Raw genomic sequence first — 17515 nt, 5'->3', positions numbered from 1 at the left:
ATATATTATATATAATAATATTATTATATATTATTATATATATTATCACACCAATGTTGACATACAGTAATATTGGTTAGGATTTTATCTATGAGAATTTTTCTAGGGGTATGAATATTTCAGCTTTCGATAAAAAAAATTCAGCTTTCAGTGGTTGAAAAATGCTATCCATAAGGTGAAAAAAATTAATGTGAGAAATCTTAAATCTTTCCTTCTTAAATAGAGTAAATAAAGCCATCGTATGAAACATCGAATATATCAAAAATACTACATAATTGAAACATAGTTGGTGCCATAACCCACTTAGCATTTTAGATAAACAACAACAAGTAGAAGAGTGTTATCTGGCATGTGAGTATATTGGCACAGACATAATGTGAGGATAAACATTATCTTTTTATGTTTGGTACCCTTTATTAAGCATTATATATATATATATTACGAAACCCCAATCTCTATGAAGATTTGATGATTAAATAGTTTCGTCATACAAATATTCTGATGACTTTCAATCCATTTGTACTTATCAAGCCTAGTCGTAAGTACTGGCACTATAATATTTAACACACACACACATATGTATATATATATATATATATACGTTTTGAGATATAGGCCTCTAGATATGTCCTTTTTTTCTGTTGCCTATGTATTTTTATTGATTCTTGCTTGCTACACCCTTCCCAATAGAATTTTATTCTATTTTCTGGAATTACACACACGTTTTTCCGGGTTTTCTTTTTCGCTCATTAGAAGATAGAATAGAGCTTTAGAAAACGCCACGATCTATACGATATCTCTGACACAACGTTTAAAAACAAAACTGGCCATAAATACACAGAGTTTTAGACCTAGACAATCAAAAAAAGGTCAAATAAATAAAATATTAAGACAATCCGAAGATAGCACGAAGTTATAACGATAGAAATTTACAACGTTCAATAATGTTTTAAGCGGTTATGATAGGGTTCGATGACACCTAGTGAAAAGCATGCTTTGTAGTGCGCCGATCTCAGGAATTAAACAGAAGGCTTTATGAATGCTACCACCGCGGGCCGCGGTCAAAATAAGTTTATTTATTCATTTACTAAATATGTAACAGAGAGGTCAACGAAGTTAAAGTTTTATGTAGAACTTTCGGATTAAAGTGTTTTTATATCAGTGAAAGAAGGAGTTGGCGCAAACTACTGGCATTATATACTTCCTGTATCAGTTGTTGACAGTCACCAAACACACAGCTACCAAATGCTGTGCTTCTTTGGAGGAAAAAGACTTTGGGCTTTGCGACCAGCTATTAACCGAACAACAAAGAGCGACTTATACGACGCTGAAGGAAGTGCACGCACGATGAAAATCCATAACTTCCGTTAAAAGAAGCCAGGAGCTCCCTCGATCTTCGAGACAAAACCGGACAGATTCATCGTTGTGGTTAGAGACAGTCGAACTGTTGAAGTTTAGTTATGTAACTATAGGTACCCAAACATCTCCCTAGTTTTGGTTTTTTCTCTATGAAGGGTATATCCCTATGAATTTCGTGCTATTGGAATAGATAGATGTATGAGACGACTTTTTTTTTGCACACGTGTTATATTTCACCACAAACATCCCGGAACCTCACCTTATTTCAGTGAAATTAACACCTGTTATGTTCATTGCTAAATGTAGCAACTGGAAAAATATTCAATGCCCTATTTCAGGACACTGTGCAAAAATATTTTGCTTGATGTAAGTTAAGGCTAAGTCCTTAAAGCAATTTACTTAGTTTTCTTAGGCAGACCTAAGCAGCTTAAATGAACATTGGCAATGACAAGAAAGAAAAGGTTGTCAATACAAAATTGTCTTTCTGTATTTGTACGCTGGCTACCGAGCACGCATTTGCGTAACATTTACTAACTGCAATATCAGAAAGCTTTGGTGCTCATTTAGAACCATTTTTTATAAGGGGTAATAACATAAAGGCACAAAAGAAAAGGAACAAGGGCAGATTTACCGAGACCTAGAGGCTTTGACGATGCTGGGCTGTTTTGAGGTTTTATTTTAGAAATACACTAAATAAAGATTTCGGTTCTTAGGAGAAATGACTTACATGCATGGGCGAAAATTTCCTAAAGCCGAGTAAGTTTTAAGGGCTATTTTTGGTCAATAATAGAACAAATTATTGGCAAATGGGTATAGAAATGTGCACAATTTCGACAGGGAAATGTTAAAAATACTTTCTCAAAGTTATCGTAAGTAAGTATGTATAGAACGAATCACAGCAACTTAAATCATAGTATTGACGTTGTTTTTTGTAGATCCCGTAACCCTTTAGAACATCTTCAGCCGATGCCGTAACAGCTCATCTGAATTCGCTCAAAGGCAAAAAAAAATTTTCGTTTTCCATATTTAGATAATTTTGTCCGGTTACTAGCTTACGTTTAGCAGTACGTAAGACGGAAATTGCGACACATTCGCCAGGAATAACTTAACACTCGTAGTGGTAAGGTTTTTAAATCCCTGAATGTCCAGCCATTTCCTTATTTTATTGTATACCCAGTCGCTTTGTCACACGATCGTGGGCCTGTCTGTGTATCACAAATGTTGTTTTGCTTCTGCGCGGGTAAACAACACGTATTTACAACTAACTTAGCCCAATATAACTTTAATTTTTTTTGGTGAATATAAATACTCTAGGAAATTTACGGACTGAATGCCTATTTGCACATTCCCGAATGAAGAGGGACAATTGTTTAACGCAACGAAATTTAGTAAAACTTTCAATTCATTCAAATCAATAAACAGAAGTGAATATGCTAAATTTGCAGTGTACGAGCGCGATTAGCTTCTTAAACGACACTGTAAGTTTATCGGGGTAAGTTAACTCTTGTAATATTGGCTACAGGCGGGATATATGCGGGTATATCTATTTACTAGGACTGTACCTATTTAAACAATCGTTGTTCCTTAGAGATCTATAAATTATCTATCTCACCTAGAGTAAGTACTTTAGTGGTTTGCTTGGGCAGGCGTGGTTGTCGGATGAATGAACGTACACCGGTGACGTTCGATACGATTTTGCGTCGAAGATGATAGATCACGTTGAAGTTTTTTACGAAAAGGCTTTAAAATCTTTCTGGATAAGTATGCATTGGTCAACATTGTGTATTATAATGAGGTCGTGTCAATGATGTGGGTTACGACAATAAAATGGCTAGCTCAGTGCACTCAAGGAACTGCAGTTATTCTAAATAAACAGAGACCGAAAATAGTTTTGTTACGGGCTTCACTGGTGTCAGTCTTACCGCAGCTGCTGCCTCTGGGGGATCTGGCATCTCAGCCCTTCCCGTTCTCTCCGGTTAGCTGTTCACCCTCGCCTCTGTTATGAAAAGTAGCTCTTGCTGGCTCTGCCATGCATCACCGCGCACACGACGGTATTAGTAGATGTGATCGTGTGTTTGTTGCCAGTAGAAGTACTAGTAGTTGTGACAGCGGTTGATCGTTGCCAGTGTAGGCCACTACTGCTCGTGCTGTTCCTCTTTAATCCCACACTATTTGACTCTACTGAAGTTTGTGCGCGCAGCTGGCGAGGCTCTGTTGCGCTGGCCGGCGCTTGAGTACCGGCTGGTCGCGCTAAGCTTTCTACTTGTGAAGTGCTGAAGGATGTCAGACGACGCTTACGGAATGAATGCACCCACAGAAAAGACCCAGCTGACGTTAGGATAGATACGGGCTGTCCTACCTTGTGATCGCGGCAACCGTCACGGCCCGAAAGATAGATCCGAACAGTAGTAGCGAATACTGCTCGCAGTTGAACAGTTTATGCAGGCACTGACGACGAGTCCTAACTTTGTAGTCGCCATGCACAATCTCCGATTGGTTACCCGCGTACGTAACGATAGAGCACCCTGACAGCAGGCAAGATAGGTGTGCTTTTGAACGAACGGGGAGACGGCATTGAAGTACGCCAGTTAAACAGATCCGTCTGTATATCTGCTTGTCTGTTCCTCATCATACTTTCAGGCACAAACCACCTGGTCGTTCGATCAGTCCGGCCCAAAGTATCAACCCCGCAAAACAGAAAAAACAAAGTGTGATTGTCTATTATAACAGAAGCGATATAGACAGATATTGCCGACACCTTTGACTTTCTGTCGATGGCGGAAAAATACCGTACCGGACATTTCAATTATTGCAGGTTTACGTTTATACCCACCGAAAGGTTGTCGGCATAGACTACCGCGGAGTGAGAACTCGAAAAAAAACTGATACACTAATATTACTCAACGGGACATTTAAAGGTGGCTGCTAATCCGTGCTGAAAGACACAAAATTCTAAGTCTGGCTTATGCACCGTAGTACTGTGGTATGCACTAGCATGAAGTGTGACATAATACCATGAAGAAATTTTATGTTGAACGCGGGTGTCATCGCTAAACGCTGATGGAAAACGCTCTCAAAAGAATGTAAATGCTAGAGCTTCATAAGGGGACACCAGGTATGAACAATATTCGTAGTTAGAACGTGAAATTTTTAGTAGAAACGTAAAAAACGAAAAAAAAAAAACGTCAAAATTTGTGATTTTGTTTCACCGATGGGAAAGTAGATCGTGACATGTTATGCATTAATGTTATGATATCAGAGATAACAGTATAACAGATAAAATTGATTCGCTTTAGAGCTAACAATGACCTTTTGTACTGATAGTAATGTGATATGCAGACATGTTATTAAACCTCTTCTTCAGGCATTTTAAATTAACATTTAAGGAAACTGTAACTTAACTTAACTAGGTGATAACGCCCAAGGACAACGAGAACTATTTATATGTGACCGTTGCGGATAGATCGAGCAGTCTCTCACTCGATTATAATTAAACGATCAGCGGTTGAAACACCTATATCGTTACTAAGGTCGTAGAAACTATGAGATCTTATCATGCATTCAAATATCGCGATGGAGCGTATCGAACAAAGCCTGATTGTTGGGTGCCTACTCGTCTGTCATATTCCCATAACAACCATTCGAAAAACATAACGACAGAAGGTGAGCGATGGGGGGCCAATGGTTAATATAACGGTACCGCGAAGGCATCTTGGTTTGTTCGGTGAAAAAAAAAACTAGTTAGATAGTTCCAAATAGAACTTACTTTATTCGTCCATTATTTAGCTAAACATGAGAATTGGATTGTTTTTTTTTTCCATTTGGGGATTAGATGCAACGCTTTACTTACCTTTGGACACCGCTCGACTCTCGAATTTAAATTTTATAGCTCAAGTTACAACTTGTATTCAACTATGTTCGGGGAGACAAAAATGGTGGTATTTGTTATTCAGCCAAGTGGATCACATCAAAATAACACTATTTCAGGACGATGCGACATTTAGCGACACTTTTTTTTTTTTTTTTTTTTTTTTAATATTCGAATTTCATAATATTTTAAATCGGAGACCATTCACTTGGACGTCACCTGAGTTTTTATTTGCGTGTTGTAATGAGCCACAGAAAACTGTGCATAGTTTTATGTAGGAACTATAATGACGGAGACAGCTCGCTTCGTAAACCTTGTATTCAGCGAAGGTTCTACTACTAGGAACGCTGTGAGCTGCTGGTTCAAAAAATTCTTCGAAGAAAATTTCGAACCTGAAGTGGGTCTCGTGGAAGGCTCCTTATGAAAGTGAGTAACGAAGAGTTGGGGGCTGCAATGAAGACTGACCCATCTCAAAGTGTGCCGGTGTTAGCATTCTAAATTTATGCATGTCAAAATATGACACTTGTTCACGGTGAGACTAATAAAGTAAAATATGGACAAACGGGTGCCACATGGTCACAGACATAGACGCAATGATGGTAGCGTCTTTTTGCTTACACGTTATAGCAATGGTTCATTCGTTAACCAAACTGGTTCATCGATTCAGAAAAATGTATCCTACGGGTGACCAACTAAACCGTAGAACATCACCCTCAGGCAAACGTAAAAGGTTATAAATAAATCATTCCTGTTGCACGATGATTCTTAATATCACAGCGTACGAATAATGATGGGAGGAATGCAGAAGTTAGAGAGGCTTGTTGTCATCTATCGATTGCCATTTCCTAAAAATCTCGACCACGTAATAATAAAAGTTACTTAAGTTTCAACATTATGTTGCAATTGCGTGCATAAATCCCATAGGTTTTTGTACCCCAGACTTTTACAGTAGCAGAACATTGCCATCTAAATAATAGAAGTCATAAATAATAATAATAATAATGATGCATATCTCGACTGGAAACAAAAGAAGTAAGCTTGTAAAAGAACTTTGGTTAGAGTTCACAATGTTTCGTTTCATATCAAGCGACCTAATAATATTAAGACACTGTTTGATAGTAATAATAATAGTACGCAGCGATTTATCTTTAGCGAACGCGTTTACATCCACAGTGTACGTGAAACTCCATCAGGTTTAACAGAAAGGCCCTCGGCAATTGCATCGGTAAATAATCTTTTTTTTTTTTTTATATATCTGAACAATAATTATTAAAGGGCAAGGCAGTCTTTAAAGGAAAGTAGTTCCTTCAACCCAGTGCAAAAGGGGCATAAATTCCCTCTTAAAAAAGATCGAAGATGCCATTCGGTCCTAATTCGTATGTGCATGCGTAGGGTGAGAGACGTTCTCTTAAATGGACGGGTACGTTGTTTGGTCTGCACTGTTTTGTCGAAATGAAGAACGGGAAAAGCATGTACGTAGGCCACTAAAGTATATTGCATTAGATTTGTTCCAAGTGATGGTTTTTGTCGAATATTTACTTCCTTCTTTATATCTTGATTATTTATCTTCCTTTCTATCAGATCATTGTAATTTTATTGGCTGCTAAACGTAATTTTATTTGTATTAGAAGACAAAGCGAGACGATACAGTTAAATATGGCCAATACTAAATGGGATTTACCAAAGAGGTCGCGGGGCCTGAATACCCCATAAACTGAATGAGAAACATCGAAAGACACGGCTTTTTAACGCTTCTCAAATCTCATTCGGCAACGCGCCATGTGCAGCCACAACGTCAGGTTTCTGCGTGGATTCGTTACGAATGATTAGAAAAAACTTCTTAATGTTAATAAGGTGTAAGTAAAGAAACTGGTTATTCCAGAAGATAAGCCTTAGTTTCGAATTAACCCCTACTTTTATGCGAAAAAGGCCTCGACTTTAGAGTTAAAGGGGTTTTATATGCTAAGATGCGCTTGGGAAAAATAAAATGGTCAACAAAGATTTATAAATGGCCCAGTTGCATCAAATAAACGATGATACATAACAGTAAAGACGAGACAAGACAATGTCACCCTTCTTAACAACGACGCCTTAGAAAAACTTCATAGGATAACTATAGCGAAATCGGAGTTAAATATACTTTTTGTGTACATTGTATTAGCTGACAAACTACACTAGGTTCCAAAAGTTGATAGACTTGGAATAGGCATGTCAGTCGGCAGATCTTTGAGCACCGTTTTTCAAAACAGCACTAAGTGTCAGATTCTAATACCCAAAAGCTTTTCTGCTTCGCAATTGTAATATAATAGAGCAAGATCTGATTCTTCTTTGATTTTGGATACATTCTTTTTCCCCTTTGAAATTTCAAAGCCAGTCGTGGTAACGAAGAGAGCTCCGAGGATGCCACGCGGGAAAACTGAGACCCGAACCGGAATGAGAAATGCTAAATCCAGGGTCTCGCTGCGGGATTTGAATTCTGCAGTAAGAATAGCATGGCTGGTAAAATCGATGCTATTCTATTGTTCAGAAACTAAGAGAAGTGATTACCCTTCCTTCCTACTTTTTTTACAAGTATATTAAAGTAGTTTTGCTGGTTTTATTAATATTTCAATGTATACATACAGTGCACATAGGTGGCTTTCAAGTGACGTAACGGGTCTGCTTCTCTTCGAGCTCCTAATTTACCTAGCCTTACCTTCCGCGGATTCACCATGATTACGTACAGGGTTGCGTGTATTTGAGGTATTTTTGGAGGTCTTTTTATTTATACTAATTTTATGACCTTGGTGCTTGTTTATGCCTTAAACTGACATTCTAACAATCCCAGATTCTCAGATAGAACCACGGAAACAGAGGTTCTTGATCTATATCATCCGCGTCCTATATAGGTCTTGTTTTCCAAACTCTGGTTTGTTAATTGCGTTTATTGGCGCTCAAATATTCACACATGTTTTATCCTCGTTACCTTGTTCCGTGCCGTGGAATATTATTTTCTAACTAATATTTATTCTTTCCATTTTCGTTCCGTTAAGCTCTAAACTGTAAGATGAATCAATTGGGAGATAGTTTTTTCAATAGATGTGGGAAGATTACTTAGGTTACTATGAAATTTTCACGTGTTTGTCAACGATATTTCAAGGGTGGCAAATTCTTTAGGAGCATCCCTAATATAACCTGTTTTACTAACGTATGTATTTTGAAACACTGAGCGTGTTCGACCGTCAATTATGTTGGTAGAGACTTATTCACTCAGCTTCCATTTGATGCGCAAACTAATCCCACCTGAAACGAGTTGAAGGTGTAACAAAAAGCGATCTAATATCAATAGTAAGTCGTTGCGAGCTATTAACTGAAAATTCGACGCTACGTCTCTAAAGAGCAATAGTGGGTTTTTTGCTTTTATAAAACAAATTATCCCTGCCGCGTAGGGATATTTTGCAGAGATCCGTATTCGAAGATTGCCCACTTCAATTTTGCCCTGAATCGATGCATCAGGCCGTCAGTTGATATCATCTCAGGCAAGCGATTTTTTCTTGCATGGACGGTCATCTTTATGTACGTTATAATAGGCCAAATATTATCGTGTAAATATATGAACAAATACAGGCCTACGGATTTATAACAGTAGAGCGAGTGGCTGTGAAACGTTCGTTGCAACTAGCACATAACGAATCTAATCTACTCATGTATAATTTTGGCGGCAACAGTCCGATGGGTGGCAATAAAAACACGTTAATGAGCTGATTGTGATCCCCAGACGGCATCGCCCGAAAGGTGGGTAGAGGAATTTGCGGCCCTAAAGGTGAGAATCACGAACAGCTGGCCGACAAGGTATACGAACAGCGCGCTCAGAGTAACGTTCAGCGTGTATTTCAACGTGAGTTTATGAGACATGACAGGACAATGCGGCTTCAAAGAGAAATTCTATAAACGTCTCTGTCCCAAGGGAAGCTATAAGGCATAAGCGATTTTTTATGGCTACGGGAAGGACGAGAAGGCGTCCGAAGGTTTTGTATGTAATTAACGAGCACGGGGAGAAGCCGGGGGTCAAATTCGATTCCACTATGGCCCTGGCTAACATCCGAAGCACAGCAAAATTAGGAAAGCGTGGTACTCGCTTTCGGAGACGCGTCTAGTAAAGAGCAAACACTGTTTGCTGGAAGCGATTGCCAAGACAAAGCAAACCAGAGTGGCAGACTTCAGTAATTGTGCTGGTTCGGAGGCTGTCTTACGGATCAGCCAACCCGTGTGCTTGTCCTTGAAATACCACCCTCTGCGTATCAATCAAAATGCATAAACTCACAGGTTCTCGGTAAGCGGTGGTAATACCGGCAATGGGTTCCCTTTTAACGAAAAGTATACGATCGGTTCGGCGAAGACCTTTGCATTTCGAATCTGTCACCGGGGCTGCCCAAATATACATAAGACCGCATAGCTACTTTTTTGATATGTGATACATTTCGGACAGGGGAGGACATACCAGTATGCTACTACGTGCGCGGCGCTTCCGTGGGAAAGTGACGACGCTTTTTTGCTTCTTGTAGACAAGGGATCTATACTTCGTCGGTCGAGGCCGATGATAATGGATTTTGTCGTGCAAACACAACGGGTACTACCGATATAACAGGGTATTCTTCAGAACACCGGAGTCTTGGCTGAGTAAATCGGTTGTTGCGGTTTCGTGGTGCAGGGCGCGCACGATGGCGCAACAGCAGGTACCAAGCGAAGCTACGCAACTTGTTACCTTTGGAAATAATGGAAACAACGAAGTACCGACATTTGCGTAAGAATCCGGCAAGTAGATCTATGAAGCAACCCTATGTGGGGTTTACTGGACGCTATAGGACACCGGCCACAGGATGCGGATATTTCGCCAAACAAACGAAGTTGTAATAGTTTATACATTACGTTATAAATTAAGCATTGCCTTTGTAGGCGCGTTATACTTAAATATATGAATATAACTTTCGTCTTTACCGGCGCAGAGCTAGCGCCTCGTTCCTACCAGCTAACCAGTATTTTATGTAATAGTCTCAACTAGAATATCCAAAGACAACACCGAAGGACTATACACGAACCTACAGCGTGACCTCACACTTCCACAGTCTACAAAGCACCTAACAACAACTATCTAATTATAACGATACGCCGTTGCGACCTATTCTAAGGATAACAAAAGCGATGTTTTCTGCTTACGCACTCTAAAAAGTATGGATAAACTTCTAGAAAATTATAGGTAACGCTCTATTGGTCATCGTTAACGCGTAATAATAAAATTAAGACTGAGGAGTAACGGCTAACAGTCAGAAAAGCAAGTAGATGCATACGTACACGGCCTATGCACACAACGGTAAAAGGCGTTTTTCTCTCTCTATCGTGTATAAAACTTTATAGCGGCGTACAGATCGTAAAATCATTGAACGAAGAACCACTGACGGGACGTAAAAACGAGATGCAGACTAAATTACTAAATAATACCAATACACAGTGCAAGTATATAAATGTCTCTACACCAGCTTTTCTGCATATCTATATATCTGTATGTTTATGGACTCCTAACGTATTTGGAAGTACGCGAATCGACCAATCCGGTCGTAATAACCGAAAATAGCAAGAATGGAGGGTTGTCAAGTTCTATTTAAGGATTGATGGGCTACCCTGTAAGGTTGTTCGTTGAAGAACATTCATGACTTTTTAACTGAGCTTACTTAGGAGATGAGATGTGGCAAATGTTTCGATAAGGTCTACGACTACAGCCTACTTGAAAACCATCAGAATGTAATGAGTGAAAAAACAAAGATACCGAAAATCAGCGCTCGGTAGTTAAAGTTTTGTCCTTTCAAAGTGAGAGCACTGGTGGAATTTATCGAAGACTGGTGAAGACACTGGGCGAGGAAAGCTTTAGGGAAATTGTTATCGGTGAAGAACTTAATTGTAGGCCTAAAGAGCACAAAGAAGGCGATTACACGGTAGTACTTTAAAAAAGAAGGAATTAGCGTAATCACCAAGACTTTTGAGCAAAACAAAGCGCGACAAATGCGCTTTTTCCCGATTCAATACGGCATAAGCCGAAATACATGTTATGAAATTGTAATAAGAGCGCTGGCTATAGAGAAGAAAGGCAAAGAGTAGCTAATGATGTGTGATCTATATCTATTGGCCGAATTGCGCCATCTTTTTCTGAGTGCCAAAAAATAGACTTTGTAGAAAATATCCGGCACCAAATCTGGAAATCGACCATTCAATAGAAGTTTACAAGATCTCACTAAAGTATACAGGAGCGGACTGACAGACATATCCTTTCTTTGCGAGTCTTTCAGATATTTGGGTTTGTGGCCATTCGAGTTCCCGCTTGACACGTTATGAGAGTTTTGGATGACCGGTTAGATTCCAATATCGTCTAGTTAGAAGAGGAAAGAAGGTGCGAATCCCAACAGAAACGTCTTTTTCTGCTAGGCTGGCTTACAAGATGAGGCCGAGAACACAGTTCCGCCTGAAAGTGAAATTATTGGAAAAACTATCTCAATTTGTTTCGTATAGGCACAGATAATGTTTGGCCCTTAGCTTTTTCTGGAGAATCGTTGAGCTTGTGCTGTATAATTATTTAGAACATCGCGGTGGTGCGTGATAGAGCACCATCGTTTAAGTTTCTAGACCGATGACAACCGTTGCTAGAAGACACCCTCCAACAAAAAGGAGTATGGCCTGAACTGTCCGCATAGAGATACCGGTAAGGGAGGTTTTGTGAACGGAATCTCATTATTTTCGTTACTCAGGAAATGTCCAGGGCGCTAGCTATCGTACTTTGCAGGTAGATGGATGCACATCGCTGACCTATACTTTAACCACAAGATGTGGAACTTTATGCTGAGCTTTTGACCTCTATTCCGCCTACTTGCCCTAGAACAGAAAACCCGCTGTGTTTTTCGGGACATTTCACCGTAACCATCTGGCTATTCCCGAGCAGACAGCTGAGACTGGCCATGTGGTTGCCTTTCACTACTCAGAACTTATGATTTAGTGGAATTATCAATTGATCTTTGTTCGATGCTAGAGTGTCCAGTGGCGTGTCTTTAAAGGTAGCCAAATCGGCCATGGTATGGGCATCATCGACCGAATTCGTTCCGTCAACAAAAACAGTTCTACCGGATCGTCCGAATCTGCCGTGACAAATGGCAGCTTGGGTACTTCGAAAGTGATCTTGAACTCGTCACTGGAAGCACCGCACAAACGCTCGTCAGCTGCTTAGCCTTAAGCCGTATTAAAGGTCTAACTTTTGCACTTAAGCCAAGAGTCAACAGTAATACTTTTAGTAAGGATAAAATGTTGAGTACCCAAAGGTAATCAATAGCTATATATTGCACTGAATATCTGCACGATGGGAATTTCTGTGTGATACGAAGAGATGAGGTCCGATCACTTGAATCACACTTTGAATTTAATTAGCACAAGTTATTCCCTCCGAAAAATTATTTCTATTCACTTCAATTAGAGTTACTGTATTTACATTATACTAATTTTTCGCTTTGCAATAAAGCGTAGTGTTAAATTCTGAATGGAAAAATATATGCGTGAAACTGCAACCAATTAAAAATGCTTCTTTCTTATAAATTAACTCTAAAAGCAGACAACTACAAAACGGTTATTAGCGTAATGGTTAACTCGGTCTGTAACGTCAACGCCAACATTCAAGGTAGCGTTTTTCAAGCCAGCAGCGTAAAAGCAATTGTGTGGGTAAATTTTTTAAGGCAAAAGATAGTCACCTTGATGTTGGAAAATAAAATATGGAGCTTTTCGTGTAAAAAAAGCAAAACCATTTTTTTCGATATGTTTCTCTTGATACCCCCCGATAACTAAACAAACTCGTCAAAATAATTCATAACATCAGAAGGAATCCAAAACCTGGCAGTCTACTAAAACTTGGTTGAACTTGAAATAAACCTTTTGGTGCAAAATGTATGTACGCCCGATATTTAGCAAACCCAGCCGCTAATTCATACTAGTAAATTTCTTTCTCGTATAAAAATACTGGCGAACTGGTTTTCAACTAAAATTAAACTTTGGCAAAAGCCCTAAAAATTATGTGAATATCAATTAAGAAAATAATTTTTGAGAATTATTCTTTTAGACCATTGGGGAGCATCACCGTACGTCAAAACCAACCAGGGATCGGATTGCTTTATAGTGTACTTGATACAGCTGTAACATTGACAATACTGTTATGCTACAAAGTGATTTTTAAAGATATTCAGAATAATTTATGCCCAGTAAAGCCTTGCCGGTACACTTTTATTGCTTAGTTTCGTTTGCATAAAGAAGATAAGCGCTTCTTCACTCCGGTCTTCGCCGTCGGCTTTCGATCGCACTCGCACGAAACAGCAGCTGGAAGTCAGAAGGAACTCGACAACTGACCTAAGTTTAAAAACGTGTCCTTCGACATCTTGAAAAATCTGCCATCAATTCCTTTTGATAAAATGCCCCAGGGCAGGATCACCGCAACTTTCTTTCCGTGGTGGCTCCCTGCATCGTGTTATAATCGAACGCAGCAAGAGGCAAACAAATTGCAGGCCAATCAGCCGTAGTTAACGACGAGCAGATGATGTAGTTACCGCTTCGACATCGGACCCAACACAGCTAATTATAGTAGCAGTATATGATATTCATAAGGAAACAAACCCTTGCTGAGTTGTCGTCATTATCTACTGTGTCGTTTATCGCGCTATTTCTCCGCGATCGGATTTCTTATCTATATCATGTAACGTAATAATGAACATGATCATGTGTGCGTACGGTAGCATTGCTACTACCTATAATCACGATTTATCTAGAAGTAGAATAAGGTTCGCCTTCGGTACAGGTGACCGCGTTGATGTTGGGGGGAAGTTTATGATTGAAGTTGCGGATCGATTTTTTAGGTTTGCGCCTCATAGGGTATTGAAATATTTTATAGCCTAGACGGCTTTGGGCCACTCTACAGAACGTCATATTTGAGTATAGTGGAATCATAGCTATGATGAACAGGTAAAAATGTGATACGGAAAAGGAAATGTCTATACAATGACAGAGGCAAGCATACGATGCGAAGAAAAAGAGTTCAATAATGAACGTTTATTTGTTTAATTGAATCTTATTATCTGTAAGATCCGCTGTTTCAGTGTTAACTATCGTTGTTTTATAGCATTCGATGATCTCAATATGTATCCCTGTATGGACGTTATATGTAAATAAAAAATCAACATATGTAAATTTTACCATTTATTTCTATGCTTTTTGCTAAGCGTTCTGAGCAACACGATATGAGTTGTCCGGAGATACAACAATGATGTTTCAGATGTTGGGATAGAAGGGAGTTGCCGGGTCACTGTGTGCCTGGCGTCGCATAAAATACAGCCTGAGCATTCCTTGCGTAATCATAGTCCGTCACAGGTCTATGCGGAACCTATTTTCGGACAATTCTCGAGACAAAAACATCACCCTTCACCGCGTTCATACCCCGTATTTCACGGAGTAGTACACCTAATTTAAAGCTATCTGTCTCCAATAAAAATAGTTGGATACTGTATCTAATAATCTATTGTGAATTCAAGCAAAGAAGATACACCGGACTAATATTAAAAAAATCGCAGAACCATACCTAAAGTATGAGTAAAGATTTATTCGAAACAAATTTCTAACTTTTCCTTTCCTTCTTTCTATTCCTTTACTTGAAATATGTTGTGAGTAAGTTAAATTCTTTGGTTACTTAGCAATGTTAAGTAACTTCTTAGATTAATTTCTTGATTTCGGTTAACAAATATCATATACAAAAAATGTTTACATTAACAATCTCTCGAGATTCTTTTACTATTTAGGAAATACAACAACCATATTTACTACGAAGAAGATCAAAAAAAAAAAAAAAAAAAACAAGTTACTACGGCTCTGTCGAGCTAGAAAACTATAGGCCTGCTTTCGAATATTTAAAGTTAGCCAGTCAATAAATAACTTAGGCCAATATTTATACAATATTAATATTCATCCGATCGATTATTTTAATAGGTCTTTTTTTTTTCTATAATTTGTATTAATCAATAAATTTTGAGGATAGCTTAGCTTTTGACACGTTCTACATATATACTGAAGATTCTTCAAATATATAATACTTTATATATTCAAATATAAAGATTGTTCGGCACGTGTTATGAAATCATAGAACGCGAACGTTGCGAAGAAGCTGGTGTCAGCATAGGCAGTCGTGGCTGCTGTAAGTTCCATATAATCTGAAAATGTTTTTCAGTCGTACTTTCTTTACTGCTTTCGAAACACTACGTGATTATTTTTAACAGATCTAAATATAGTTATAATTACTATATATAGCCTATTCTACTGGATCCCTAGTTGGTTATGAGCAAAAAATCTATTGTGTTTAAGAAACTCCAATCTCAAAAAAAGAACGTATTAATTTTTACTGAATCGCTAAGCCGAACTACTACTACTAAACGAAATAAAAGGGTTAAACTGCGTCTGTTGTTAATTACAGATAATAACCCTAACAAGCTGAGGATTAATACTGCAATAGCGCCAGTATGGGCCTTAGTGAAGATTTTCCATCAACATCTGACGGCTCAGAAACAGGTTTCGAAACGGGTGGTTCAGGCTCAGACGATTTCCCTACAAATGGAGACTTCGAGTTACCTCTCCTACTTGATGTCCGAGGTACGGATCTTAGTGGCAGTTCAACCTGTATACCGGAATTTTCGGCCGCGCTACAACGAGTTAATCTGGCCGCATGTCGGCTTACGTCGGTACCGCCTGAAATCTTCTGCTGTGCGCGCAACCTTACTACTTTAAATTTATCGCTCAACAACATCCGGACGCTTTCGCCGAAATTTGGAAGATTTTGCAGGTGCGTACATCACAAAAATCATATCTGCACGTATTAATAGAAGAAGCATGTAAAAGAACGGAGAAAAACAATTACTAAACCAATTGTGACTTTATTTGGATTATATATATCGTTTTTCTCCAAGCTTCGGGACTCATTGCTATAAGTTACCTATACATAATTTTTTCCGCTGGTAACTACCCTTAGTAGTGTTACATCATACATCACTGATGCCTTATCGGCGAACTGTTCCTGTTTCTTTGGCCAGATTTTCCGGATCAATTACAAAGACGTTACTATAAGGCTATTTATTGTACGATTCATCTGCCCTCGTCTCATGTACAATTGACGAAATACGAGGCATCGTCATCATAAATTGAACAATGTTGACCCATTCATTTATTAAAACCTCTTGCGTTTGGTTACCTTTTTTGCGACTGCGTCAGTACCTTCTCGAGTAAATTCATAGCGGAATGATCATTTAGTGCCTGTATAGCTACATGATTTGGCTGTTTCAGAAGAGTTATTAGCCGGTTGCATTTTAGGGTATCGGCCTGCATATATTCCTCACTTTTGATATTGTTGTCCATTTTCCCTCTCGTCGGATTTTCCTGCTCATGTTGGCGTGGATATAGTTATTATGTGAAGCGCTAACAAGGCTGTTAACTGTACAGTTAGAGAAATCCTTGAAGTTAACACACAGGATAACGCTTAAGCTGAATGCGTTGAAGTTGATTTAGCGGAAAAGTGACTGTTGCTTTGGGAAACCTTTTCCGGGACTAACTGATACATAAAATTGACGATCTTTTTTTCTTGCACGATGGAACAATGTTGACTTGGTGTTACGTTGTGGAGACCGATATGCTTCATGAATTCACAAATTATAGACAGCAATCTACATGTTGGAAGTCTTTTCAAGCTCTAAATTGATACCTCCCTTTTAGCAGTTCATGCAAAATGGAAGCTGCTTCCCAAGGCGACTCTCGTTTGCAGAACGAACGCAGGATTCTGTTTAGCTAATCGTTAGTCATTGTCTCTCCTGAGATTATTTGCATGTACGAAATTATACCCGTACATCACCATGTCAACTAATGTATGTACGTATAAAGATTCCTTTACTCTCAGCTCAATAGGCCAGTGAAAGTTCACAGTGCAACCGTAGGCATCTAGTAAATACATTTATTAAACTTAGAGGTTTCCAGCTCATTTCGCATTCTGGTACTTACTCATCGTAGCGAGTTTCAGTGTTCCCTTTTATAACACACAATATAATTTATTCTCTCTAAAACGTACCGCCTTGACATTTACTATTACCTTATTGCATAGCTTAAGTATATAAATAGAACTTGTATTTTTACGTTTCAGTGTTTACACATTAATTAATCGGTATATAGTTTTGCCTGCGTTCTTGAATAATATGCCGT

The 17515-nt window shown here is 38.8% G+C and overlaps 1 protein-coding gene across 4 annotated transcripts in view; it reads left to right on the top strand.

Moving 5' to 3' along the window:
- The first annotated feature begins 3411 nt into the window (after positions 1 to 3411).
- The window catches only part of LOC111249435 (PH domain leucine-rich repeat-containing protein phosphatase 1-like), a 39353-nt gene continuing 25249 nt past the window's right edge, over positions 3412 to 17515 (top strand). For all 4 annotated transcript variants that reach the window (XM_086974792.1, XM_086974799.1, XM_086974787.1 and 1 more), the window contains exons 1-2: positions 3412 to 4474; positions 15747 to 16112. In XM_086974792.1, coding sequence (XP_086830918.1) covers positions 15793 to 16112 — 320 coding nt within the window. In that variant the 5' untranslated portion in view covers positions 3412 to 4474; positions 15747 to 15792. The remainder of the gene's footprint in view (positions 4475 to 15746; positions 16113 to 17515) is intronic.

This window comes from Varroa destructor, unplaced genomic scaffold (assembly GCF_002443255.2).
Source record: "Varroa destructor unplaced genomic scaffold, Vdes_3.0 BEIS01000001.1, whole genome shotgun sequence".
Lineage (NCBI taxonomy): Eukaryota > Metazoa > Arthropoda > Arachnida > Mesostigmata > Varroidae > Varroa > Varroa destructor.
The sequence above is the reverse complement of the archived record's forward strand: the minus strand, read 5'-3'. Positions and strand labels throughout refer to the sequence as shown.